This window comes from Daphnia pulex, chromosome 1 (assembly GCF_021134715.1).
Source record: "Daphnia pulex isolate KAP4 chromosome 1, ASM2113471v1".
In the NCBI taxonomy this organism is placed as follows: Eukaryota; Metazoa; Arthropoda; class Branchiopoda; order Diplostraca; family Daphniidae; genus Daphnia; species Daphnia pulex.
Genome location: NC_060017.1, coordinates 4,223,643 through 4,250,200, shown reverse-complemented (window position 1 = coordinate 4,250,200; position 26,558 = coordinate 4,223,643). Strand labels below are relative to the sequence as shown.

Sequence of the window (26,558 nt, the reverse complement as noted above, 5' to 3'; positions counted from 1 at the left end):
GACTTAATAACGACGTTTTTTTTTAATCATTTAAATTAGAAATTACAACTCTACACCAATCGTCATTCCATAATCAAAGTGATTCTTTTCGCATTAAAACGTCGTTCAGCCTAAATTGTAAATTCATGGATTATGGAATTGATTGTTTAATGAACAAAAACGATGTCATTATCCGAAAAGGACTGTATGTATTGCAGAGATTTCCGTATCAACTATTAATAGGTTAACACGCTGTCATTGCCTCTTTCCAATTTTATATTGTTCACTTGGTATGCCCTTCCTTTGAATATTAGGTTCAGGTTTGGGATTCAAGAAAACATTATGCGTCCGAAGGGAGGGGATATTGCAAAATTTGAAGTAATTAAACTTCATTTGCTACAGAGAGGACTGCATATAGCCAAAATTGATGTGTGAAATATTTACACTTCAGACAGAAGAGTAATTTAGATCTAAACCCTTTGCAAGGATGATTTTGCTGGTGTTTTTTTTGTATGGTCTACAAGTCAGAACAACAGTGAACGACTTAGGCTCTTGTACAAACAAAAGGGATTCTGAGGAAATCAACAAATTTTGCCAGCCATCATAGCCACGTCGAAAGTAATCCAGATTTACGGTGGATTTCATTTTGCTTTGGAATGGGAAACGAATTGAATTTGTTAACAGGCATTGTATGGAGTGATTATATTAGGAAATTTGTATGGTGGCCTGAACGGGAGGAAAATAATACAAATCAGGAATGGAGAAGCGTTCTGTTCAAATAACAACAGACATGTGCGAAAATGCGTGAATGCTTCTAGTGCCAGAGTGACTAGCTTAACATTTTTCAGTGGGGGGAAGAGGGGGGGGGATTATCTAGGCAATAATGATAAAAATGTAAATTTAAATAAGGAAAAGGGCGGATAGTTCTGGAATAGGTCACAACTTCGCTAAAGTCCTGTTTCAAGCTAGCTTTGAAGTCTAGCCGACTTAGCTATGACGAAAAAGACAAAGTACACCAAAGGGGGGTGGGGGATAGGGCAAAAGAAAAAAAAGATTGGAGTACCACGTGGAGCAGTCAAACTACCATTCTACGACGTAGATATGCTGCTGGAAACCGACTGAAACTTGACTACGCGAGATCTCACAGTCTCGGCTTTGTCTAAATGAACAAGAGGGGACTTGATCAGCATAGGCGACGATTTTGCAGTTGAGACTGGGCCTTTGAGCAACCGGGTCCGAACTTCGGGTACCTTCACCGCTGGCCGGATCGGCAGCGATAAAGACAGTGTGTGTGAGGATTTGGAGAGCTCGGGCGCAGTACTCGGAGGCGAGGTATTAAAACGCTCCAAAGCCCGTGCGCGACTCCCAACGCAGACTCTCTCCCACGGTCGGCTGGACTCTGGACCGTTTGTAGCTTGGTCACGTTCGCAGTCTTGACGAAAGAGATGGTTAGGAAGGCCGACACATGTGCCGGCGGTAGCGGGAAGGAAACGCTCCCATGTCCGACGCCACAAGCGTTCAGCCGCCAGAGATGTATCCGAATACCGGCGCATGGCGGGTTGGGTCCATTCTGATGGAGTGTCATCCAGAGATATAATGCTAGATCGGTCGCTCGACGAATCAGCCGAAGAGATTTCGCTGACTCCGTCGCTCCCGTAACCTAAGTCGCTAGTTCGATCGCAAGAGGTTTCTCTTCGGTTGGCTGGGGCTCGAAAGCGATATGGCAGCGAATTCCCTCGTCGACTAACGGTGTAACTAGTAAAAGTAGAGTCCTCAGACACTGCGCAAAGTTTCGGTTTGTTGGCATCTGTCCGTGCGGGAAGAACGACTAGCTTTGGAGAGGCCGATGACAAAGGCACTAAGTTAGCAGAAGAATCAACTCCGGTGACGGGGGCCGTTGGACAATCGACAACCGTTTCGTCCAGCGTATCCTGGAACACACTGCCCACGTCCGTTTGATCGTCTCCAAGATCCTCATCATCAGGGACGATAGTGCTGTTGCAGGAAAGCGTGGAAGAGTCTTCGCAATTTTGAAGAAACGACGGAATTTTATCGATGGACGAGCCGACACGTAACCAGGGATGATCGAGGCATCGTTGGGCAGTCAGGCGAGAACTAAAAGAAGAAAAAATTGATGTTAATAAATCGCATACACTATTAAGCTAACTATACATGTCCACAACAAAAATCTGTCTCTAAGATCAAACATTTTAAAGGTAGATCTTGATTCATGGCCACTTTCCAGTGTTTTCTTATTTAAAGTTTTCTTTATTAAAAGATGTCTAGCCTACTACTTTTCTCTTATGGATCGATTTTAAATGTTGACATTCTCCCATTAAAACTATGTTTTCTAGGTTGTTCACTTAGACTTTAATGAGAATGATTAGCTAAAAGAAATAAAAATGACTCTAAATTTGGCTAGGATAACCAATTTTGCTTAGTCATGAGGTTTTGCTCATCGAATTATGTTTCATGTTCAAAATGTAATAATTTACCTAGGGTCCTGAGTGAGAAGGCTGGAAATGAATTGAATAGCAGTTGCAGAAACATTCTGGAACAGATCATTGGGAAATTCCAATTGGCAGCGGGTGATATTACAGAAAGTTTCTTGCTTGGTTTCTCCTCCAAAAGGTGTACAACCAGTAAGCAATACATACGCCAGAACACCAACGGACCTGTAGGATTTTGAAATGGTTTAACAGATATTATAGGATACTGTTGAAAATATCTAATTTAAAATATAATTTAACATCTTTCATTCAAAATCAAAATCTCCAACCATACTTAGATTTATTTTATTAATTGGCTTACCACATGTCTGTTGCTAGACTGATAGGTTCGTAGTTCAATATTTCAGGTGCTGTAGAAAATTTAACTATTAGCACAAAACCCAACAAATGAAACATAGACAATATTGTACTGACCAACATAATCGGGAGTTCCTAAAATCTCACGAACATCTGCTCCACGAGCAATATGTCTGGCGATACCAAAGTCGCACAGTTTTATATCACAATCAGGGAATGGCCCCGTGAGTAGCAAATTCTGAGGCTACAGAGAAATGTTTAGCATTCAGTTATGCACGTAAAAGATGATTGGAGATAGCTTCATGATACCTTTAAATCCAAATGTGCTATATCAAATTGATGTAAGAAGGACAAACCGCCCAAAACTTGGCGTAGGAATCGAACAACATCCTCTTCTTCCGGAATTTCATCGCGATCGAGCACGCTTTGCAGTTCTCCCCCTTTGGCTCTGTAACCGGATGTAATAAAAACATGTATTAGGCTACTACTTTCGTAACTTAAAGCTCCTCATTGACTTACAATTGTAAAATGAGAATAGTTTCTCCGGGTGTATCGTACACTTGTTCCAGCCGAACAATGTGTGGACATGAACGGCACAAGTCCAAAGTTGCTGCTTCGTGCAACGATTCAGGTGTAGGTCCGCCACCTCGACGTCTTTTTCGAATGACTTTGGCAGCAAACTCTTCACCCGTTATGGTATTCCGACATCGTTTAACAGCAGCAAATTTACCCCTAAATCATTAAAATAAAAAGAAACAAAAAGTTATTATAAAAATCAAAATTCAAATTAACAAAGCAAATTTTAATTAATTGAACATGGGAATCGAAATGGAATTCAATCATTTATTAAGGAAATAATTTAAAAAAAAATTAAATTCCTCAAATTCAACAGAACTTGAATAAAGATTACAAAAAAATTTCCGTCCAAAAACAAACAAACATCGAAATAGTACAGGTATTTTCATACCGGAATTCTAACTTTTTTTAAAATCACGACAGAAAAGAACATGGGGCTTGTTATTCAAGCTAAGTTAGCATTTCTTGCACGCTTGATAGCTGATAACGACTTACAAGGCTAACAACGAGAATCCAAGATTTTAGCCGAGATGCCTTTTTTTCTTTTTCGCTCAACATTTTTTTGCACTTGTTTGTCTCACAGAAGGAAAGCCGTAAAATAAGTATACTTTTGCGAGAGATTAGAATCCTAATTTAAATTTTACGAAAAGAAATCAAGGTCCCTCGCTATCTCCGACTTAAAATTTATTAAGGACGAATGGAAACGTTGTATAGAAAACTTGAGAGATGATAAAACTAACCTAAACACGTAATCTGTCTACGCAGTGTTATGACGCCTTACGTCTGCTACCTCTGATAATGGATACAGCAATTGTATTGCCCATAACCCTTCAGGGACATCTTTCCTTGCATGTTTTCAAAATGTAACCTTGATTATACCATTTTTAGTTCGATTATTGGGGGATGCAAGAAGTATGATGCATACAGATTTATGTAAAGAAAAACAAAACTTGCAAAACCATCCTGACAGGAAGGGAACCGAGAAAGAAAAGGGAGACCAAAGTCTCACCAATCTGGTCAGTTACAGAGAACGTATCTTTTTTCGTGACTCGCAAACGCAAGGGTGGATAAACTGATCTGACATTTCTAATCGGCTTCACAAGACCGACCAAACAAAAAAAAAAAAAACAAATTACGGATGTTTTTTGGGTTTTTTTTCGTAGCTTGTGCCTTTTAAGTACAAGCTGTATTAGATTTAACATGACCGAAAGACTAGACAGTTGGACATTGTGTCGTTATTTTTTTTTTTTTCAAGGTACGGCGAAAGGGGAAAAAATCCTCAGTAGGAAAAACGCATGAAGCAACCTTCGCATAACCAAAACCAGAAAATTTGGAAGCGAAAAAAGAAAAAAAAAACTTCCAACTCTTTGGCGCCCCTGTTCCCAAGGCGGATGACGACTGCGTGAAGTCCGCGCACACTCACTGAATGTTAATAAGACAAACATCAGGGCTGCTGCTGCTGCTGCTGCCACATATGGTGTCAACCATTTAAGGGCGAACAAGGTCGACTACTCTAAATACACGCGCCAATGGCCAAAAAAGGACTCGAGCCATGAAACGAAATAGGAAAGGAAAATGAAAAAACAAGAAACCCAAAAACTAACAAACAAAACACAAAACAAGAAGAACCAACGTCTCGGCAGCGCAGACAACAATAACTACTGCAAGTCGGCTTTGCATGACTCACGTTTTCATTGCGTTGATTGGCATTGGCAAGATTTCTTGGATCAATTAATTAACATTACACATTCGATTCCCATTAATAGCTACGAATACCATCAAACAACAGGCGTAAGGCTCTTGCCGGTAAAGTTAAAATCCCCTAAAATTGTCAGGTGATGAGCCAAGATTTTGGGTGGGTATTGTACGTATATGAAATCAAATATAGGTTGGGCGATAATGAAAACCACTCGTACAAAACAGTACATTTAAGGATTGAGCAATTGCAGAAGGACAACGTATGCATTGCTCACATAAGTTACATTAACAAAAGAGTGTGGTTGTGGTGCCATGTACGTATTTGATAACACACGTCAGATTTGTAATAAATGGTAAACCAAGATCCGTCGAAAGCGGTTCAAAGGAGAACAGACTGCATTATCAGTAATGACGTATCTAGACTAGGCAAGATTGTTCGTTAGCAACCTTTACACGAGTCTCTCATTTCCTTTAAAGCAAACAGTTACAATCAATTCACTGGGATTTTCATGTTCGCTAAGTTTCTCAAGCTTTAATTAAGAAGCCCAGATAGCGACGAGTTGTTTGTCGGTTAGAAATGAAACTTCACACTATAATTTGAAAGCAACTATATCAAAGACAAATAGAGCGACATTGCAGGTGTGATGTTTGGATGAACAGGGGAGAGCAGATCCTGCAAAACACTCAAATCATAGATAACAAACCCCGAATGTCAAGGCTAATAAAGTTCAGTTAGTATAATTTACCTGCTAGCAAAAAAAAAAAAAAAAGATTAAGCGCAATAGACTATGATCAAGGTGCTAGATGGCAATTAAGCAGAGAGTGTCGGCTATATTATTTGATCATATCTATATTTTTGCTGTTCTGAAATTAACTTTTGTATTTACAAATAAACTCTGGCCTACAACAACAACTACTGTATGAAGGGAACTCTGAACTTCTTTTTCCAATACCGGTGTTTGGAACTGGTCAAAGAAGGCATCAACTTGCATTGCTCAAGCCATTCTAAAAGGCCAAGAAGACCATAGTTAACTCTCTCTGACCAGTGACTAACCGCTCCTTAATTGATTTGAAAACTAGACAATTTTGGAAGACTTCGACTTCCATTTTGGTCAATAGTCGCTTCCTGTTGCCAGATCAACGACTGGCGAATCGATCAAGATTCTTCCAGTACAACACACTATCTGGGGGCACTCGAGAGGGTTCCAAAAAGAAAAAAAGGAATGTTACTCCGTCTGCATTTTGGGCGACCGTTGGAGCAAAAGCGGCGCACCCACTGCCCTGGAGGAATTGAACAACGAACAACAAAATGTCAAAAACGGGGGGAGGGGGAGACATCAAGAAACCGGATATCTCTCCTTTCATATAAAACGAAATGGCTGTCTGGCAAACGAAGACAGGTTAAAATCATGGGTGAAAACTTGTAAAGATTCCAACAAATGCTGTATAGTCTAAGCATGGGAAAACTTGAAGCATTTTATCGTCCCGTCTCTCATATCATTTATAGGCAAACAAAGTTCACACAAATAATGTGGCAACATTACGTAATCCACCGTTAAAAATGAAATCCTAGTCAGATCAGAAAAGCTAATGAAGAAGATTACAATTTAACAAACTAGTGTTAAAATTGTGACTATTTTGAGCCGGTTTGGCATAGAACGAATCACCGAAATTATGGTTTTTCCATGTTGAGAAAAACGAGCGTAAGAAGGAAATTTGATAAACGAATAAAGAAAGTACACGTGACCATATCAGCTGCAGACAATTTCAACTGCAAAGAATCGTCAAACGTCCTTGGACAAGGTTGAGTTGGCTTGGACGATGACAAACCAAATGTTGCCTAGTTTAACAAAGAAACCTGATAACGAAAGAACGAAGGAGAATATAAAGAGAAAGACAGAAGAGTGAAGAGAGGAAAAAGAAGTGGGGAGGGGGGGGGGGTCTCACTGACCGACCGAAGTGCCACAATAGCCAATCAGCTGTCAGCAAGGACGGAATCGGCGTGCACAGATGTGCCGCTCCACTTCACGCATTAAGGCTCGCTAGCTTTGTTTTTTCGATGGGGAATCGGTGACGGGTTACCAAATCGGTAGATCCTGCTCATCGTGTCGCCAAAGGGACATTGGAATGTCCACTGTGTTTTCCACTTGGCCAAGACTACATGGCCAAACTAGACACAGCAATGAAGACGGAAAGGTAGAGGGGAATCGAGATACACTCGAGACTTGACTATATTAGGAAACTGAAAACGTTCAAATGCGCAGATGATACACGTTTGACTTGGTCGAGCCACTCTTATTCCCATTCTCAACATTTCTCTAGCCAAAAAAAGACAAAAAACAACTCAAGGAATGATGATTCAAACTAAAATGTTACGTGGACAAATCTACATTTAAATCAACACCACATAAATCTAATTGCTAGACATTCATGATGAGTTGGCAGTTCCACAACATAACGAATTGAACAACTAGAAAAACTATGACGGAAGGACTAGAAATAAAATTTTAGTTAGTCACCCTTGCATTCCAATGCATTTATCGATTTCATTTTGTTTAAGAAATTGCAGACAAGAAACTGGAAGAGGAGTTGCATTACGACTCAAACGAGATATGAAGCTTTGGGCTGTTGTAAGATGTCTGACCCAAATAAAAGTTTTCCTGAATCTCTAGTCACACCCTTACAGCTGCGTATAGACGGCAACTCAATCATGTTTCTCCAGTTATAATAAGAAGAGAATCATAATTTTCGGTCAAGCTCCACAGCAATTTCAGAAATCTATTCCACTTTCTATTTTTAAAAACACCAGCCAAAATCTATAACATTATTTCTTAATTCTCAAGATATAAATAACAGATTCCCTGTTCAATACTGGAGTCTAGACAACAAATTTCCCATGCTCAACGTATTTGATAAAAATTCACCAGACCAAGAAATACAATATCTAATGAAACTCTATTCATAACAATACTGATTTCTTAAGCAAGCACAAGGTGTTGAGTAAAAAAAAAGCTATCTTCCCACAATTAAGTGCAGCTAGTGTAACAGAAAGTTGCTTCTATGACGACTAACCATATGAGCCAATACACTTTCCCATTCACCCCTAGCCTACTAAGAAAGAAAAATGTCTCCGTAAAAAGTTGGTTCGTGTACAATCTTGTATTTTCGCCAACACGACGAAATAAGACTGACCGCTGGTTGACATCATCCGTCTTTCATAGCTTCAAATAAAAAACAAATTGACTTGAAAAAAAGGAAACTATTCGAAATTTACACAAGACGCTCTACAGACATTTTTAAGGCGACGTTAAAAAATATTTTACACAGCAAACACGAGACGTGGCCGACATACCAGGGCCACGAAAAGGCTGAAATATCGATTTCACTCTCGAGCAAAGTTCTTGAATAAAACAGAGTCATAAAATGTTACGTTAACGTTTAACAAAAAGTCAATAGCTTGCTTCATTATGTCTTCCTGAAATACTAACGAGTGTAAGAAAAAATGATTTTAAAAGGCTACCTAATTATTTCTCTGACATCTTCCCAATTTATGTTCTTATCACGAAAGTGAACTGCGAATAAAAATGGAGGATTACGAACGAAAGGTTATCTGATACTGATCGCCAAAGGATGTGGGTTTTCAAAAGATTGATTTCAACACTTGTGTCAACAATAATTTGTATTGTTTTTATTTTTTTGGTAACGTACGAGTTTTCGACCGTTGCGCATTAAACAAGCGGAACAAACCTGACGGGTGAGATTTTTATCATGGACGCAGTTGTGCAATATGTAAACAACACACTATCTCATTGGTCAAAGATCCATTCACTTTGCCACTTTCCACCAACGTTCACGCAACTTTCCCAGTCAAGTGTTTCAAAATACGTACGTTGCATAAACTAGCCAGCGTGAAAGTTGCTGAAGCTAGCAGCATCAAAACTCTAACGAGCAACTGTATACGGGATTTTAGGTCGCATGTCACACTAACTTTAGTTTTAAAAAATGCAAAAATTCACTGGGATCCCCAGCAGCATTATTTGTCTCAACTTCTCACACATCAAAATAAAACACAAAGTTTACAAACAGCCAACATGGTTTACCTGGCAAAAGGATGACTTTCCACTGTGTACAGTTGATGGAGTGGCTCTTTCGCTACCAACACTTCAGCTCTAGATGGACATAATGTCAACAATCCAGGCATCGAGCTTATGGTTAAAGATGGTATTAATGCTTGCAGTTCTTCCAATGCCATATCTTCAACGGATCCACTTTGGACTTCACTTCCACCCACCATTTTGTTTTTATTGTGTTTTACTTTTCAATTCTCCAAGTGAGAAAAAATTAACTGGCACAAACAGGCTTGGTGGCTCCCAACACTTGTTTTCACTGTTTCTTCTACTCGCACTTGGAAAATAACTCTTGGTTGGGAATTCAAGCACTTAGAATCTTTGGAGCATTAGATCACAGTAATGAAACTGATGTTCAACAACCAATCTAGTGAAAAACAGTTTTTATTGATCCGAAAGTTGAGCTGTAGATCAAGTGGGCCATGCTTCGTAATCCGTATGGAATTCGGGAAAAAAACAACAGTTTCTTAGGCCACAAATTTCGAAGCAAAAATCCACATGAGTTTGTATTTCAAATTCAGAATCGCCTGAATTTGTCAGATAAAAAAAAATCACCGAAACTTTCAATAAAACCGTTCAGATTGCAACTCGAGAGTGGTCTGCTCTCCGTTGGTAGCAGTGCAAGCGTCGTTCCTCTAGCGGGCTCAGTCTCAAGCTCCGCCCTTAACAGCCCCAGTCTTACGCCAAATAAGGTATTGAAATGCCGCTTTTGCCGTTTTGACGGCGGTAATACACGGTGGACTGGGAAGCAACGAGTATTGTTGGAATCAAGGGAGAATGGAAGCGCAATTTTCAACTTGATTTGAATATCGATATTTTGAATTTCTATATATGGATGCTATGCATAGGCTTGATTTCAGATCCAAGGATTTTTGAATTCGTACCAAAAAATTGTAAAAATAAATATTTTATCTCTAGAAAATTCAAAGTTCCAAATATGTTTAAATGAAAAAATAATAACAGTTGATCATTCTGCAACTCGCACATTATTCGCCAAGCTCTTGAACTGAGAAAATCTAAACTCAAAGATTAAATCAGAAAATGGGAAAAGAAAAAATAACATGGAACTGATGGAAGAATCTGCAAATATGGTCGGTGTGTTGCCATTTCCTTCGTTTTAGGAAAAAGTGAGCAAGCCAGCAGCCAGCATTTGTATGGCCCCCAAGTCTATGTATGGCTATTGCAGTGTATTCTTCCCATAAAAGGAACTCGAGTCGCCGACGACTGACGTACTTGCAAGTCGACTGCAAAGGGCAAAAGTCGTTTCTAAGTAACACCCATTTGGCCTCGAAGAATTACAAAAAGTCGCTTTTAAGGTTGCGCCACACAACTGCAAATATATATATGGAGAGACTCGATATGGCGTTAGACGAGCGTCTGCACAGCTCTCTGAATGCTATGACTATTTTCAAAGTGCTAATGTTACATCCACGTCAAATCAGGCTGCAAGACCATAAAGCGGTACGACCCTCTGTGTGTTCTGTCGAAATGCAATCACCCGCCACCACCCTCAAACCGTCAAAGGCAATCTTTCATTCTTCCTGCGTGACCCGCGTTGCCATTTTATAATTCTTACCACCCCGGGGGTGCGTCTATATTCTCACTCGGAGAGTCGGATCGAAGTAGTTTTTCTCTTTTGTTTTTTGACCAAATTTGATGTTGTATTAGACGGGTCGTCCGGTCGAGTTAGTATAGCTGCCGGAAATTTTTAGCTGAATGTAACTCATTGTTTCATTCCCAAACTCGTTCCTTTTATTGTAACATATTGCATATGATGCCAAAAATTATTCAAACAATTATTAAATGCGCGAAAACACTTTTTAAACCTATTTAAACTAATTTGAGCCCTCGCCAATAGTATTTGAAATACTCTAACATTAGATTAACCGAAATTAAGACAACAGATTTTAGTGGCTTTAGAGAATCGCGCATTTGTTATTTTTTTTTATTAAGGTTTCATTTAGGATTCTGCATATGCATCTGTTGATATGGTTAAGGGGGAAAAAGTGCTGTGTTTGAAAAAGACGTCATCTTACGAAGAAACCACAACTTGGCAGCACCGCAAAACACCAAACTCCGATAATTTGATAACTTACTGAAATAAAAATCTCGTTGGTAACTGGTTGTTGTACAGATCACGTGATCAAATGACTCGATGATTACAAAACGGACGCACCCTTCGTGTGCTTCGGGACTACAGCGGCAATACAAATCTAAAAACTGAGAGAGCCCTCTACCGTACTCATCCAGTAGTACGAATAGTAGGTAGCGCATCTAAATTGATTGCGTTCAACGATGCGTGCGTGAATTGCGCTACTCTAAGCCAAAAAGCATGTGACATCACAGGGTTAGAAGAGAAAAGTCTGCTGGTCATCAGAATAGGGGAAGAGATCACAAAAGGGATTACATACATCGAGAAAGTTACCTACATGGCAGAACGGTACTTCAAAGCTCAAAGTCAGCGTCTGGAACAAATGAAAATACTGTGACGAAATTGTTGCGCAATCCAAGCTTTTTTGTTTTCCATTTGAAAATAGCGTGAAGATATGTACACAACTGTTATTTGGTTTCATGACTGAATCTCTTTACTGCATTTAAAATGCTTGTACAGCTACCTAAAATTTGAACAAGAAAAACCGCCAAGTTCCGAGTTCCTAGAAATAGACATTGGCCTTGGCGGATGATGAATATCAATGCTCGTCAGCAAGTGCAGTTAAAGAAATTTTCTTTATTTATTTCATTGCGAACACTCTTTGAGACAACAATACCATGGGTGAATCAAGTCCAATGCTTTCAGGGATAAGTGAATACAAACATTAAGGAGTAATTACAAATTTTCAGGATTTATTCCAAAACTTATTTGGAACATTGGTCTTCAATCCTTTTCCCTTGGCAAGCTTCTTACCTTTGTCACCTAACATTTCATTGCGCGTTTCACCAGTAAGAGATATATCATCGCTTTCCTGGATCTGTCAAGTTTCAAGCATTCAGATTTAGTTTTAAGAATTTCAAATAATTGTAGTGCTAGATATACTTGGGATTTCAAGGTTTTTTTAATATTCAAAACTTCCTCCTCGATAGCGACACGATGCTTGATATGCTTTTCCTTTTCACAATTTGCATTCATGACTTGGGTTTCAACGGCTCCGAGAATTGCATCACATGCTTCACACCAATCGTTCAAAGTTTGAATGATTCGGCCAATGTCTTTGACTTGAGCATCTCGACCAATTGCAAAATCAACTTCCAAACGACCGTTACGCTGGTCTAATTTCCCATGAATAACGTCTGAAAGAATAATTGTTGATGATAAAATCAAGATGTATTAATTAATAATTTTGGTGGCAAACCTCCATAGATGGCTTCAATGACAAGATCTTCAAGTTCTCTGAGATTCTTCATATCAAGTTGTTGGACCAACACTTCATATGGAATGCACTAAAATTGAAACAACAATTAATAAAAACAAACTACAGTAGCTGTGAACTTTAACTTAAGATGCCATTGATGACTGCATGCAACAATGATAGCAATACTCACTTTGTTGGTTTCAGATAATGTCACAATTGTTAAGTGTCTCAGTTTCTGCTGCTGAAATGGTGTTAGCTCGGGCAATGAACTACTGTTTTCAAGATATTGTCTGTATGTTCCAAAGGCAAATAATTTCAGCAAATTGTAGTAAGGTTGAAATTGATCAGTTTGAAGCTAGAAAAAAATATGCATAAATGAGAAAATTTCATCGATTAAACATAAAAAAAATTCACCTCTGTAATATTGGGCATGTCGAGTAGTTCACCAAACACATAAACGCCAGGAGCTTCTAAAGCCTGCTTTACTAATTCAACAGCTGCAGCCCCTTTAGCCGACTTTGCTAACAGTACAAACTGTTCAAGGGGGTTGAAACTGGTAGGTTTAGTGTCAGTCGTCATATTCGGCACCACAATTTTCGCATAAATGACTATTGAACCAGAAATGAGACAGTTATTCTTACATTTGCGGAAAAAAATGATAAAATGTAAGCTGTATTTACCAAAAGATCTTCTTTAATAACCTACTACAACGTCTGATAGCATAGCCAAGGTATATTGTATAGAAGAATGAGATTCACTGTAGTCTGTAAGCAGTCCGCGCAACTTATTCGGAGCTTCTAAAATATGGTTGCGCGGAAACAGAAACAATGGGAATGGGGAATGCATTTCAAATAGTTCAAAACTACTAGGGCGCAAAAATAAAAATTAATCGTATTCACTATTCAGCAGTACAAATAACTTTAGTTTCATTTTATAATGTGACTTAATGTTGTAGTAAGCTGTGTTTAGTAAGTTTAGCAACATTGTCACTTTTGATTGTGCGATAATAGTTAAAACAGAGCTGGTTAGGTTTGGTTGCTTTAGATCAGGTCAGAAATACTATAATTAATTCTTTAAAAAATTCAAACTTTTACAAAAGTGTCCGGATGGGGAGAATAAGTAAAGTGCGGAGAATCCGCACCTCAATCTCGCACTTTACCAGTCAATTCCGCCTTCCGCACCCCATCCCCCCCCCCTCAACGGATGAACTAATTATTCACATATTTCGGCTGTGGGTTGAAAGCAAAAAAAGTACAATAAACAATAACATGAAAAAGGTCGAGTCAAACCAGCACAAATGACAGCATGTGAAAAAACAATTCCGACTTGAAAGCCGAAAAAAGACTTGCGGGTTGCGGATGGCAAAAGAGAGAGGGGGGATGGATGGTTAGGAAGAGAAGTGAGTGAAAGTTTTTAGATAAAAAAAGAACTGGGAAACAGCATTTGTTGTGGTCCCTCGGGCTTATTTCATGTTGAGCGTCGGTTAGCTGCTAGTATATGGGCAGATAGAGCCTTTAGTCTCGTGTTTTTGGTGCCGAGCATTCTTCTTGTGTTCACCACTGCGAATTTCAGACAGTGTCGCAAGCTTCAACACCCGTATCTTTGCTTCTTTATTGGTTCTACTTCGACATTGTGCTGACTGCTGATATTAGAAAACGGTTCATTTAGTTAGTGTGCATGTTTAGGGCGGCCAAAAATAAACCTGCTGGAGACTGTTGGTTAAATTTTGGCTTATTCGGGTTTTAGAAGTGTGAGTTTCTCATCGCGGCTGTACAGCAGCTGCCAGACTATTTCATATTTCCTTACGGGTGCTTTACGTCTGCGTACTTGGTAAATACAAGAGTGACTTCCCTTGTAAATAAATCTGAAATTTTGAGCGCAGCGGAAAAAATGAGTTTAGATGTTCAAAGTTCACAACAAATGATGGTAAGGGTTCTGTTTTTACCAGTTTGCTTCATTTTTTATTTTCCGATGACGTCATTTTTTGTTGCTAGGTGTTGTACGTCAAGGCGGGAGCAGACGGAAAGCGCTACGGAGCCTGTCCATTTTGTCAGGTTCGTTGATTTCTTAGTTAAATGGGGATCTGGATTACGTTAACAAGATTTTATTACAATTATTACAGAGAGCCTTCATGGTAGTATTGACGAAATCTCTACAGCATCCCTTCCACTTCAGATCCGTCACCGTAAATTTAGCTAAACCACCAGGTACACGATCCGTAGTTGGGATAAATTCGCATAAACTTTTATGGACTAAAAATAAATGTATAACTTTTTTCCAAAGAAATTTTTCATCAACGCGGATTGCGCCGTGTTCCGTCCCTTGAAGATGGAGACCAAGTGATTGACAACATCGATGATATCGTTTCTTATTTGGAGGTAATCGTATTAGTTGGAATTTACTAGGTACACTCAAAGACGAATTTTATAAATTTGATTTACAGAACAAATTTCCGGACAACCGTCTACTGTACGACAACCCGAAAGCTGATTCTGCGATCAAAAATGTGTTCTCGCGCTTCTGTTTTTACATTAAGCAGATTTCAAAAGACTCCACACATCTTGAAAATGAGCTTCAAGTGTTGAACACTTTTCTCGGTCAACGAGGAAGCATATTCTTATGCGGGAATAATTTAACGCATCTAGACTGCGAATTCCTGCCGAAACTTCAACATATACGAGTTGCTAGTGCTGCTTTAAAGAATTTCTTTATACCCATTAGCCTTACTCACATCTGGGCGTATTTATTTGCTGCGTACAATTCTGATGTGTTTGTGCAAACTTGTCCGTCTGATCAAGAAATTGTGCTGCACTGGCTGGACCGGCCGCAACTAGGTCAAATGGCTTACGATGAACACAAAAAACTAATTCAGGAACCGCCAAAACATTCATTCGATGTTCCCGCAGTTGCAGCTCTGGTAAATCTCGAATGACAGAGAATGTTATTTTCATTTTCCGTCATCAAATCAGCCTTGAGTTTACAAAATTTATACGTTGCTACTTGCTATCGACTTCCGAGAAAGAATTTTATTGTTCATGCATTTGTCATATTATAGCGAAATAGTGCTTAATTTTTTATCATCAAATAAAATTGAATTGATGCAGTTCTTTTTTTTTCTTATTTTTTAAAATCCCCATTTGATGTGTGATAAGAATGACACTATTTTTATCAAAATAAATTAAATTAGATTTTTTTGGGGAGCTTTATTTAAATTTTTACGAAAATTGGCCACCAGTCGCAGCACTTGTTAAGGAAAAATAGCCCAAAGCTCTTGTTTTCATGTGTACGTCTGCTGGAGTGCTGTATGGACGTTACTACTCTGGAGTGCGGATAGCTAGCAGCCTATCATAATCATAATGGCAAAAAAAAAGAAAGTGTGTGTAAGTTTTTACAATTTGTTTTAGATTAATTGAACCTGTATTTCTTTAGATGCAAGCATTTTTTGCTTCTTACTATTATAGTTTCATTTTTTCAGATCTCAAACAGTAAGAAAAATGATGCTGGCAGTGTTAGTACAGTTCGCACAGAACCCCAGGTTTCAAGTCCCATATCTGTTGATGGTCCATTAGATGAGGTGGTGTGCAATGAAGAGACAAAAGTTGACATTCCATTTAAGAACAAATCTTATGAAGTAAGGAGAACAATAACACTAGACAATTACCATTTATTTTATTGTATATTGATCAACAAATACTAAAATGTATGTTTTGTTTCCTGACTTTGGTAAACCTTTATTTGCATCTAGGCAAAAAAATCAAATAAAAGAAAAATCTGGAAGGGACTCAAACAGTTAATAACACAAGAAAGATCTCAAGAGTGGGTTACAGAAGCTGTATTTTGTAAGTATTAATAAAAAAAGACTTGAAATTCGTTAAGCAAAATTTTCTAATTGGTGATTTTATGCATTTTCCTTAAATTTGTCATCAATACAGACAGCAGCATTGATGCACCACCATCTTTTAAACCTGCTAAGAAGTACTCAGATTTATCTGGATTGCTGGTACAATCAGTATATAGTTAATTTATTTAAAAACCCTAACAATTTCTTTTTCATACATAGGGGAATTATACAGATCCACACACTCATCTAAGATTTGCTCAAGCTGATGAATATAGAACAATCCAAACATTACCAAGTGATATTGTTTCTGGTTACTTGACTCTTAGAAAGGCTTCAAATCCAGTTGGATAATAAATTTGGGTATTGTACAATAAAAATTTATTAGCTTCAATCTTTGCCAAAAGATACATTACTTTTGTTTAGTGGATTGACAAAAACCTTGCAATCTTGAGGATTTCATTTATTCAATTGGTAAGTCTGTGGTAAACACAACCACTTCAAAATTCAACCTACAAAAGTATATTTGCCTCACATGCACCATACAATGCTTTTGAAACATGTGCTGGAGCAGTTGGATAAATCACAATCGGCAAGTCCCAAACCATTGTTTCGATATCCGTAACTTTCGGTGGCTCCCAAGCAGTTTCGCCATTCCAATTTAAAGCAGAGACGGCAGTAACAAATTCAAAATGCAGTCTCCATTTTAAAGCTACCATATCCGTGTCGAATGACGGCGTAACGTGCAGTGGAACAGGGAGCGAGAGATGGGTTTGAAGGAAACCGATACTAGTTTTTTTTTTAAATATTAACTCCAGTTATTATAATTGTACTATATTAGATCGTGTTACCAAAATTCATGGTGCTTTGAGTACGATGTTAAAACGGATTCATCGCCAAGCTTGGACTGTTGTCCTCCAATTCGACAGCGTTTCTCCTCAGGCACAAGTTCTTGGCTTTGTAAAGTGACCGAATACTGCATTGACAAGCATGTAAAATGGGGTCATCAATCATTGAAAAATTGGCTGTAAGCTGATGACAATACCTGCATGCACGAAACCTTAGAATCACCAAAGTCTAATGTTCCTACAATATCCTCCCCAAGTCTATATCCATTTTTGAAAAGGCAGAGACTTACTACTTTTCCTTTACTGTTTGTCACTTTGTAAATACTAGGACTTCTCCTAGAAGTAAGTAACTATAATTTTGATTAAATGTTCAATGAAAGTCATTAATGTTTCAATTAATATCTAAGAAATATGAATCTAGTTGCCTGCATGCTTTCTAAAGGATCATCCAATTCTGAATTCATGGATATATTTGTTTTCAAGAAAGGGTTTGAGACAACAATTTCTTGCTCATCATGACAGCTGTGCAATCCTAAATCTAAAAAGAGGATGATTTAAAAAAATCAAATAATATTCCAACCTCATATAATACTTTGCCATGTCATCAGTCTAAGAGGCACATGCAGCAATTTTACTGATGCTCCAACTCTCTGCAATCCAATTTTTAATTTGTAAGAGTACTTAATTGCCTGGCCCCGAAATGATGGAGGTAAATTACTGGGAATTGTTTCTTCGTATATATCTAGATTTACCCCAAAGATAATTTAAAATTTAGCAAGTTGATTTTATAATCACTAGAAAATATCTCTTACATTCTGAACAGCTGTCATCAGGCAGTTTCAAATCACACACTAGGATTTTAGGTTTTGTAGAAAAAATAACCAAACCTCTCTCCCCAGCTCTTGGAGAGAGTGATGTACTGTTAAAAGTAGCCCTACTGGGATTGGAAACAGAATCCGAAACCAAAACTTTTTGTGGATTTATACTGCAAATGCATACTACTTGTGCACTTGCCCATCCCAAAACTTCACTGCATTCACCAGAATCTCTAAGATAAAACAATGTAAACAAATTTAATTGAGCATAAATTTGATTGACAACTAGAATCTTTTGAACGTTAGACCTACTTAGTTTGAACATAACTGTTATGAGATTTCGAAGTTTGGTGAACGTAGCTGAATGTAACTCGACAAGAAATTTTATCTCCAGTAAAGTAAACCGGGCCTCCTATTAAGTTAGCAGTAACCTCAATCATCTTGACATAATATTTAGAATTGGTATGCAATAAGCAGCAAAGAGGCGCAGAACACAAACTCTAATTACTCCCAGTTTAAGGTTAACAACATCAACAATGAGATTCTTATGGTTTACTTAACTTGACTACGAGGCCGTTCATTCTAACTTTTTCTATACCTTCTGTCAAACGAAGTTATAACTTATAAGGTGGCGCATCTAGCGGTAAAAATTTCTAACTATATGCAAAGCTATTTGCACACCATTTAAAAAGAGAAATCTTACCGCTTAGCAGTTATTACTGTTTTTAGTTTCTTTTACATTTTTACTTTAATTGTTTCCTGTTCTGAATCAGACGCAAGAGCGGTGGAGCAGCGGGCGCGGGCTTCGTCCCCGCGCTACCCCACGTAATCACGGCACATTTAATCGTAACGTGGTAACGCTGTGCCTGTACCATATTTCCTTGAGCGCGATTAAAATTTGATCGCTGTTCATATCATTTAAAAATTTCTTGATCGCCTAACCAAAAAATAAAAGAAACTGAATGAAATAACTGCTTCCCTCCTGAAATTAGGCAAGAGTTTAAAATGTTTAGTGCTAGGTGGAGGCAGCCAATGACCTTCCCCCATACGGGAAACGCCAATTCCTTCTAAACTGTACATTTTTCTATAACTGGATAAAGATTAGTTGAGATATTTCAAATTAGTTTTCCAAGTTTTATCGATTGACTCCCTTTTCAAAAATTATTTAAAAAATTCATCTGACAACCCATCGTCCGACGATCAAGGACTTGCAATCTCTAGCCCCTAGCTTACAAGGAGTCCGTATTGTGTTGGCACTTGGCAGTAGTGCAGAAGACGTTGGTGTGTGTAAAGTTCAAAATTTTGAAAGATTAGCAAAGATTTTGTTTTGTTTTGTTAAAGAACACCCAAAACTACGATGGCGGTTGATAAAAGAGCTTGTGTCGTGGTGTTAGGGGACGTGGGAAGGAGCCCAAGGATGCAATATCATGCTTTATCACTAGCAAAAGAAGGATACAGTGTAGATATTGTTGGATATAGTGGATCAGCTCCTCATTCAGATCTGTTGTTCTCTCCAAAAATATCATTCCATTATATGAACCCACCTCCTTCCTTTATCTCAAGTATATTTGTTCTTCGAAACATTACAGATTTTCCATACAAAGCTAACATTTGGATTTTTACAGTTTTTCCTCGGTTCATCACATACTTCCTAAAAGTTCTATGGCAAACTTGGTTTTTGGTTTGGACTCTCTTTTGGATATCTAAACCAAGTTTCTATCTAGTGCAAAATCCACCTTCAATTCCTACACTTCCAGTTTGTTGGTTTATAGCTAGAGTCAACAGAACTCAGCTGGCTATTGATTGGCATAACTATGGTACTTATTATATTACACTTACGAAGGTTCTTTTTACACCAAAAATACTTTCAAGTTAATTTTTCATTTTAATAATTACACAATACATTCTCGATATTTTGTAGGTTACACAATCATGGGACTTACTCTTGGTCCCAGTCATTTACTGACTAGATTTTCACATTTCATTGAAGCTTTTTTCGGGAGATTGGCCGGCATAAATATGTGTGTGACAAAAGCTATGAGTCAAGATCTTCAAAAGAACTGGGGTGTTTGGTATGTGCAATGCATCTATACTGTGATTTGTTGGCTGTATGCCATGTTTAAAATTATTTCTATGTTAGTGCTACTACATTGTATGATCGACCAGCAGAAATCTTTCGTCCGGTATCCTTGTCTGAGAAACATGAACTTTTTCTCAAGTTGGGAAAGGATTATCACGAGTTTTCCTCTTCTCGCCCAGATGACACTCTACTGACGGAACGTTTTGCTGATGGAGAAGTTCGGCTACGTTTAGATCGTCCAGGTCTGCTTGTGTCGAGCACATCTTGGACAGAAGACGAAGATTTCTCTATTTTGCTCGATGCTTTAGATGGTTGTTTTGTTGTTTTAAGTTAAAAATCAGACTTCTTTATTAAATTGATTTTTTTTTTACAGAGTATGAGCTGAACCGATCAGTTAATTCATCTGACTACCCGCCATTATTGTGTGTTATAACTGGAAAAGGACCCCTCAAAAATTATTATGCTAAACTCATTCAGGCCAAGGAATGGCAGCACGTAGAAATATGTACTCCATGGCTCGAACCGGAAGACTATCCAAAACTGATCGGTAAAAATATTTGAAAACAATCAATTGAGCTTGGTCAAGATAGATTAGATGTTTACAGCCAGTGCTGACTTGGGGGTTAGTCTTCACACGTCCTCCTCTGGATTCGATCTGCCGATGAAAATAGTAGACATGTTTGGATGTGGTTTGCCTGTCTGTGCTGTCGGATACGACTGGTTAGTTACAAATCCAAACTTTTTCTCCACACCGCTTGGCTTTCATCTTTTACGTTTTTGACTCTATTCTTTTATTAGTTTGAAGGAGCTGGTAACAGACGGCAAAAACGGAATGATTTTCAAGACCGCAGGTGATTTAGCCGATAAATTACTCGCCTGGTTCCACGGATTTCCGCAGAACAACGAAGAAAATCGTCAGCTCTACCGTCGTCAATTGGAGGTATACCAAAGCCTGCGCTGGCATAGCGAATGGTGTAAAGTAGCGTTGCCCCTTTTGTCCGTCGACTAACTAAACGCATAAGTCAAAATTACACTGGTCAAAAAGAGTCGGAGAAAGCTCTTTGGTTTTCAAACGCCATTTGACGAATTGATCGGTTATTTGAGAAAAACGCACACACAAGAAATCACATCTTAGAAAGTCGACTAGCAACTAGTCGCGTCAGTCGAGTATATCCAGTTTAGTGAAAATGATTGGCTGGCCAAGATTTCGCCCTCGTCAGATCAGAAGGTCAATGTCACACATTCTATTAAACCGATATGGAAAATGTCATTGAAGGTTGCGGAATGCGAAACATTGGAGTGATTAACATACAAGGAATTGGTTGGGACCTTTGTTGAACCCAAAGGGATTTGAGCTTCCAAAAACTGGTTGTAGTTTTAGTGGGCATATCCTTAGAAAAGAAGAGCCTACATTTTTGACATTTTCGTTGTTTGCTTTGTCGTCGGTGTAGAAATGAAGTTTAATTGCGCGAAGGGCACCTCATTTCAATTGCCTTGCTTAAAAAAAACCCACCGAGTTGCTCAGAGTGCTAAATCACTGGTGTAGATGGGTACGAAATAGTTGGTAACAATTCAAATGTTTGTCGAATTCAAGCTCGAGTTTTCCAATCTAACAGTACATGTATGTACCCTTTTAATTGGACTTTCTCACTGGAAAACAAAACAAAAACAATGTGCGGCAATAGAGGAATAGTGAGTGCATAGTGGCCCAACTTCCCATCCAGAGCCGCGAGCGTGTTACAATTCACCTAGAAACGGACACCGATGTCACCTCCCCTCCTTTACTGCTTGGGCCCTCTCCCTATTGCTCTTTACCACTCTCTCTCTTTCTAGAAACACGACCGCATTTGAAGGTAAAAGGCCAGTTTCGAATTCTTAGGGCGAATTTACGCAATGCTACGTCCGCCTGCCCCAGATTATTGTGGCGTAGCAGCAGTCTTCATATGGGGATAGATGTGAATTGAAAAGTGAGCCAAGTATAAGACCCCGGAGCACAGTAGGAAACATTTTGGCTCACATCGGCATCGGAATTTGGCTGACATCCAGTAGTACTTTGAAAACCTCGGGAATAATATCACGGCAAACCCCAGCAATCGTCTTGGTGGCACCTGGAAACTCGGTTTTTCGATCCAGAACACTCTCATCACTGCCATAGTACAAACGTGAAATGGAATCGTTTATTGGGAAAAAATGAAATGGGCGTACGTGCTTCACATAATGGACATACCGGGAATATCGGATTTTTTTTTCTTCTTTTTTTGGTAAATTTATTCATTGGAGCGGAATGTGCCAATAAGATAAAATTCGAATATCACTCGAGTGGAACAACAAATATTTGATTTTAAAAAATGGCTGCAATGCAAACGAGTCGACTGCAACTAGCAAGCTATGCGCCAGGGTGGAGTTGCTCTCTCACCTTTGACTCCTTTCGGGGTAGTAAAAGAAGTGGATTTTAACGTAATTGTCCACCATTAATGCTCGTGTCTGAAACGTAGCTCAAGCGTTCAGCGTGTAGAAAAGAAATCCTATCGTGCTCACTTTACTTATTACTTAGATTACATGCACGAATTTGACATCGAGAGCGGCGTGAAGATATACACCGAGAACAAAGCGGTGGCACGGGTGGTTGAGGTGCAAGACTTTTGACCGAGTGTAATCGGACTGTTTAAATTATAAATCACACAATGTTTTAAATTACGAACCCGCTTTCTTATAAGCCTAATTTCTTTAGGTCTAACAACGTATGTATAGGATTTCACTTTTCTTTCAAGAGCTGATTAATATTATAATGGAATGGAAATGGTGATATGGGCCAAAATTTCTTATGCCATAAGTGGTTTTTTTTATATCGTACGATACTATTAGCTCTTTCATCATTAAACATGAAAGCATAGCCTTTAGCATAAATTAAATATCTAGCGACTAGGCCAACTTTTTCTTTAATGAATAAACGATGTTCAGCGATGTTGAATTTCCGAGTATTTCTCGGACGCTTATCAATAAATAAACGAACTTGGATGACGTAGACGGACCCGTTCATTATTTGAGAGCATTTGATGCAATTCTAAATTTTCCAGCGTGCTCGCAAATAAGTCAAGAGTAAAAAAAAGCTGGTCGAGTACATATGTATAGCGAGAAATAGAACAGCGCACAGTAGCTGACACAAGTAACCCAACTAGGCAACTTCTGAAATTTCTCTAAACAAGTTTGAGCTGAATAAAGAGGGCTGTGCTGCTGCTGATGAGTGACATTGACCCAAGCAATCGGCCTTTGCAACAGCAGCAGCAGCAGTATTATAACTGTCCGAAGGCCGGCTGAAACCAGTTTGAATATGACAGGCTTCTTTTGGGTTATGATTGGCTCGATTTGACTATCGGAAACTGGCTCATTTCGGTTGAAAAAAAAAGAAAAAAAGAAAAGAAAAAATCAAATAAAAATACGTCCATAATAACATTAGTTGCCAAAAAGAAAATGATGAGATTATATAGAATAGCTAAAAGATCCATTCAAGGTCCTTGCTGCTGTTACAATCGCAGCCATATTCATATAGGCTCTGGCACCGGTACTCGCATCAATATCACTTGGGTTGCCCGTTCAACGTTATCTGGGTCACGACAGTCCTGACCGAACCAATCAACACCCAAGCGGCCTTGGTGACGTAGACAATGTTGTTTGCCTTTTGGACTTTGAGTCGACTTTTTTTTAGTGTCTTTAAACGTATATGCTGCACTCAAGAATTTTTTCGATGGCTGCTTGTGTGTATGCATGTTTATGTATATAAAGAATCGACAGCAGCCTGTCAGATTCAGATTGTGACAGACTGAGCTATGAGAGGAATTCGTTTATCGTTGCATCGATAAATAAAAGCCTTGACAATTTCTTCATGGTCTTTCATTTGAATATTCAAACGACAGATGATCCATTCTGTTATTACGTGGTATAAGCTAAGATAAATTTCATTGAAATTCAAAATCATCTTTGAATCGATGGATATTTCAGTTTGGATAGCGGAATGTGTATGGGTGGGTGGATGACTCCTAAAAGTAGATCTCAACTTTCGACTGACAAATAAAAGTGAACACGATATGCAATGTCAAGTTATTGGCCGGCCGATGGTTCTCTAATATAACTATTAATTGGCAAGCGCATTCATTTTCGGTGTTTTGATTTGCTGCCAAACCGTCACTTTCACTTTCCTGGTGCGATGGAAGGCGCACACTATTTTACCTCCGCGTTCGTGTGCACCAGGCGGTCCCACAGGCTTCCATTTCTTTACTCACATAAATAAATAAATATATACGTATATATATATATAAGGCCGATTGTTGTATTGAAATACCCTTGAGATAGATATGCTCTAGGGAGAGAGAGGGAGGGGAAACAAAAAAAGACAAAGAGAAATTGACTTGAGCAAATGCCAATTTGGATCGGATCGTCGCCGCAGTGGCGGTAGAAATTTTTAGCCAGCCAATATCGTTGAGCTGCCATAGACCAAATGCTTGGTAATGTATCCTACTTTTCCTTCTCGGCACGAGTTACAACTTAAAATTCAATATCGCTTCGTATACCTACTGCTGATGTGAGGCCTGCGCTGCTTGCTGCTGCTGCTCTCCGCCAGGTGATTCGACAACCTTTGCTGGGGGGAGATAGTAACGCACGTTTTTAATACTGCACGCTTCTATACCGCTCCGCGAGAATAATAATATAACAAGAGATCTTTTTTCGTCTGTCGACTTTACATGTTTTTATATACACCCGACCCTAAAACAAACTTGCCGTGTAATTTCGTTGCTCCAGATTTCTACTTAGCAGTTGAGACTCTTCATTTCATTCTATTCCTTTTGTGGAAAATAATTTCAATTACCTGCTATTATAACAAGACCCAGAAAATCATTTTTGACTCGATTATGTGATAATTATTAGTTAATTGGATCAAGAATCAAGACAAATGATCTCTCGCTTCTATAGTGTATGCTGTATACTATTTTAGGCGTGCACCAATAGTTTATTTTATTTTATTTTTAAATTTAATTCACCCCTTTGCTGCCGATTAAATTTGTTGAACACTCTTTCTCCTCATTATTATTTAAGTTATTTTTAAATTTTTATATTTCAATTTTCCTTGCAGTTCGATTGCAGTTGCTTGTGCAAGTTGAGCCTAATATTGTTTCCGGGTCATCTTTTGATACTTTAAGATATAATAATGTCTATAGCCCTCAAGAGTTCTCAGATAATAATCTATTGGATCGGACAGCTTTGATATTATTCGTGAAATGAGATTGCACCAAAATCGCACTGTAATCTAAGACACACACACATAGCAGCTATATAGCAAGCCTGTCTTTTTATGTTGAACCTTCTATTGGACAAATACGTATGAGTCAGAACCTTATCCATATCCGTTTTGGGCGTGATCGGTGCAGAAATCACCATGAATTCATCTGCGTGCAAATTGCAGGAACTTGCGGCGTTCTTACTTAGAGAAAAGAAAAAAAAAAGTCAAAAGTAGAACGTCAAACAAAAAATTACGACGGTGCATTGCGATGGATAATAAAAATGACCTGAATGACGAATGTACAGCTATTTTTTTTTTTGTGAACTAACCAGGGGTCAACCTAAAATTGAGTTATATGAATTATTTTGGATTTAATTAAACTATTCTAAGTGTAATTGTTTTGTAGATAGTAGAGATATAAGAGTTATGACAGAATTATTAGCAATTGTGATATAAAAATACAGCCTCTCAGTAGGCCAAATGCATCTTTCATAAGATTGCATCATCCCATCCAATCTCCAATACTTCGTGAAAAATACTGAACACGCAATAAAGAATGATTTAAAAAATCATTTTCAAAGTCGTCAACCTTAGCGTTAAAAACCAGAGATGGGGGCCGGGGGAGAAAATGTTTCAATTTCGGTTTCAATGGAAAGGAAACACGCAACACGACTGCGGCTTTTTATAGTAGTTTTTTTTTCAAATGGCTTTTTGCAATGTTGGAAGCAAAAGCCCCATCACGAGTTATTGTTCACCGTCGTGGAAATTCATTCCTTGTTGTTCTGATGGCTGTCAAGTCAAAAGAGACTTGAATTACATATACAGAGAAGAATTTTATCCGTTTAGGATTTCAATTCATTTCTCTCTTGATGTTGCTATATAGATAGCTTAAATAATGCGGATAGTCTAAAGGGTCCCAACCAAAAATAATTCAGATCGATTCTAATTTTTGATGGCTATTGAAATAAAGAAGTGAATTTTACAAGTTTTTTGTTGCTTACAAGCGACATTCATTTGTTATACATTTCGCTTGGCATCTCGTCAACAACACAACTTGACTGCGCATGATTTCTTTTGGCACCTAACATGCAGTTTTTTGTGTGTGTTGCATTTGCTGACGTTAATTTTGTGTCGACAATCTTATAGGAGCGGTTTTTTCCAGATC

General features: G+C 38.4%; 6 protein-coding genes across 9 annotated transcripts; 3 read left to right on the top strand and 3 right to left on the bottom strand.

Annotated features, from left to right (window-relative positions):
* Positions 1–168: 168 nt before the first annotated feature.
* On the bottom strand, positions 169–9,841 carry LOC124194653 (serine/threonine-protein kinase 17B-like). The gene is made up of 7 exons (XM_046588938.1): positions 9,161–9,841; positions 3,306–3,518; positions 3,096–3,234; positions 2,904–3,030; positions 2,791–2,839; positions 2,475–2,654; positions 169–2,094 (listed from the first exon to the last, which is right to left on the bottom strand). The coding sequence occupies exons 1-7, from the start codon at positions 9,352–9,354 to the stop codon at positions 1,068–1,070; spliced, it is 1,929 nt and encodes a 642-aa protein (XP_046444894.1). The 5' UTR covers positions 9,355–9,841; the 3' UTR covers positions 169–1,067.
* Positions 9,842–11,895: 2,054 nt separating this feature from the next.
* On the bottom strand, positions 11,896–13,504 carry LOC124194605 (COP9 signalosome complex subunit 7b-like). The gene is made up of 6 exons (XM_046588867.1): positions 13,218–13,504; positions 12,952–13,145; positions 12,728–12,892; positions 12,538–12,625; positions 12,222–12,475; positions 11,896–12,156 (listed from the first exon to the last, which is right to left on the bottom strand). Exons 2-6 carry the CDS (start codon positions 13,114–13,116, stop codon positions 12,025–12,027), a joined length of 804 nt encoding a protein of 267 aa, XP_046444823.1. The 5' UTR covers positions 13,117–13,145; positions 13,218–13,504; the 3' UTR covers positions 11,896–12,024.
* Positions 13,505–14,099: 595 nt separating this feature from the next.
* LOC124194613 (chloride intracellular channel exl-1-like) lies at positions 14,100–15,640 on the top strand. The gene is made up of 5 exons (XM_046588881.1): positions 14,100–14,463; positions 14,532–14,591; positions 14,660–14,744; positions 14,821–14,915; positions 14,981–15,640. The coding sequence occupies exons 1-5, from the start codon at positions 14,428–14,430 to the stop codon at positions 15,467–15,469; spliced, it is 765 nt and encodes a 254-aa protein (XP_046444837.1). The 5' UTR covers positions 14,100–14,427; the 3' UTR covers positions 15,470–15,640.
* Positions 15,641–15,775: 135 nt separating this feature from the next.
* Positions 15,776–18,178, top strand: LOC124194585 (INO80 complex subunit C-like). Of its 4 annotated transcripts, none has more exons than XM_046588842.1 (7): positions 15,776–15,917; positions 16,013–16,168; positions 16,283–16,376; positions 16,470–16,537; positions 16,598–16,738; positions 16,805–16,849; positions 16,950–18,178. In XM_046588842.1, the coding sequence occupies exons 1-5, from the start codon at positions 15,894–15,896 to the stop codon at positions 16,727–16,729; spliced, it is 474 nt and encodes a 157-aa protein (XP_046444798.1). In that variant the 5' UTR covers positions 15,776–15,893; the 3' UTR covers positions 16,730–16,738; positions 16,805–16,849; positions 16,950–18,178. The 4 variants fall into 4 exon arrangements, with proteins under 4 accessions (XP_046444798.1, XP_046444797.1, XP_046444809.1 ...); XM_046588841.1 differs by having other exon boundaries at positions 16,802–16,849; XM_046588859.1 differs by having other exon boundaries at positions 15,807–15,911; positions 16,802–16,849.
* Positions 16,882–18,651, bottom strand: LOC124194577 (RAB6A-GEF complex partner protein 2-like). Its single transcript, XM_046588836.1, has 7 exons — positions 18,351–18,651; positions 18,036–18,271; positions 17,816–17,965; positions 17,649–17,761; positions 17,421–17,573; positions 17,227–17,351; positions 16,882–17,164 (listed from the first exon to the last, which is right to left on the bottom strand). The coding sequence occupies exons 1-7, from the start codon at positions 18,476–18,478 to the stop codon at positions 16,888–16,890; spliced, it is 1,182 nt and encodes a 393-aa protein (XP_046444792.1). The 5' UTR covers positions 18,479–18,651; the 3' UTR covers positions 16,882–16,887.
* Positions 18,652–19,126: 475 nt separating this feature from the next.
* Positions 19,127–21,164, top strand: LOC124194568 (chitobiosyldiphosphodolichol beta-mannosyltransferase-like). The gene is made up of 7 exons (XM_046588829.1): positions 19,127–19,600; positions 19,664–19,855; positions 19,960–20,110; positions 20,179–20,429; positions 20,492–20,665; positions 20,724–20,838; positions 20,917–21,164. Exons 1-7 carry the CDS (start codon positions 19,396–19,398, stop codon positions 21,125–21,127), a joined length of 1,299 nt encoding a protein of 432 aa, XP_046444785.1. The 5' UTR covers positions 19,127–19,395; the 3' UTR covers positions 21,128–21,164.
* Positions 21,165–26,558: the final 5,394 nt, after the last annotated feature.

Bases quoted from the DNA above. Each gene is read 5' to 3' on its own strand.
- LOC124194653 (XM_046588938.1), bottom strand. From the start codon at position 9,354: ATGGTGGGTGGAAGTGAAGTCCAAAGTGGATCCGTTGAAGATATGGCA. The intron at 3,235-3,305 runs GTAAGTCAATGA...ATCCGGTTACAG, and splicing joins ACTATTCTCATTTTACAATT to AGCCAAAGGGGGAGAACTGC. The intron at 2,095-2,474 runs GTAAATTATTAC...TTCTTCTTTTAG, and splicing joins CTTCTCACTCAGGACCCTAG to TTCTCGCCTGACTGCCCAAC.
- LOC124194605 (XM_046588867.1), bottom strand. From the start codon at position 13,116: ATGACGACTGACACTAAACCTACCAGTTTCAACCCCCTTGAACAGTTT. The intron at 12,476-12,537 runs GTTTGCCACCAA...TTATTCTTTCAG, and splicing joins CATTGAAGCCATCTATGGAG to ACGTTATTCATGGGAAATTA. The intron at 12,157-12,221 runs GTATATCTAGCA...GAAACTTGACAG, and splicing joins AAAAAACCTTGAAATCCCAA to ATCCAGGAAAGCGATGATAT.
- LOC124194613 (XM_046588881.1), top strand. From the start codon at position 14,428: ATGAGTTTAGATGTTCAAAGTTCACAACAAATGATG. The intron at 14,592-14,659 runs GTTCGTTGATTT...CAATTATTACAG, and splicing joins GAGCCTGTCCATTTTGTCAG to AGAGCCTTCATGGTAGTATT. The intron at 14,916-14,980 runs GTAATCGTATTA...TTTGATTTACAG, and splicing joins ATATCGTTTCTTATTTGGAG to AACAAATTTCCGGACAACCG.
- LOC124194585 (XM_046588842.1), top strand. From the start codon at position 15,894: ATGGCAAAAAAAAAGAAAGTGTGT. The intron at 15,918-16,012 runs GTAAGTTTTTAC...TCATTTTTTCAG, and splicing joins CAAAAAAAAAGAAAGTGTGT to ATCTCAAACAGTAAGAAAAA. The intron at 16,169-16,282 runs GTAAGGAGAACA...ATTTGCATCTAG, and splicing joins TTAAGAACAAATCTTATGAA to GCAAAAAAATCAAATAAAAG.
- LOC124194577 (XM_046588836.1), bottom strand. From the start codon at position 18,478: ATGATTGAGGTTACTGCTAACTTAATAGGAGGCCCGGTTTACTTTACT. The intron at 18,272-18,350 runs GTAGGTCTAACG...GTTTTATCTTAG, and splicing joins AACAGTTATGTTCAAACTAA to AGATTCTGGTGAATGCAGTG. The intron at 17,966-18,035 runs GTAAGAGATATT...GGGTAAATCTAG, and splicing joins TGATGACAGCTGTTCAGAAT to ATATATACGAAGAAACAATT.
- LOC124194568 (XM_046588829.1), top strand. From the start codon at position 19,396: ATGGCGGTTGATAAAAGAGCTTGTGTCGTGGTGTTAGGGGACGTGGGA. The intron at 20,666-20,723 runs GTAAAAATATTT...AGATGTTTACAG, and splicing joins AGACTATCCAAAACTGATCG to CCAGTGCTGACTTGGGGGTT. The intron at 20,839-20,916 runs GTTAGTTACAAA...TTCTTTTATTAG, and splicing joins TGTGCTGTCGGATACGACTG to TTTGAAGGAGCTGGTAACAG.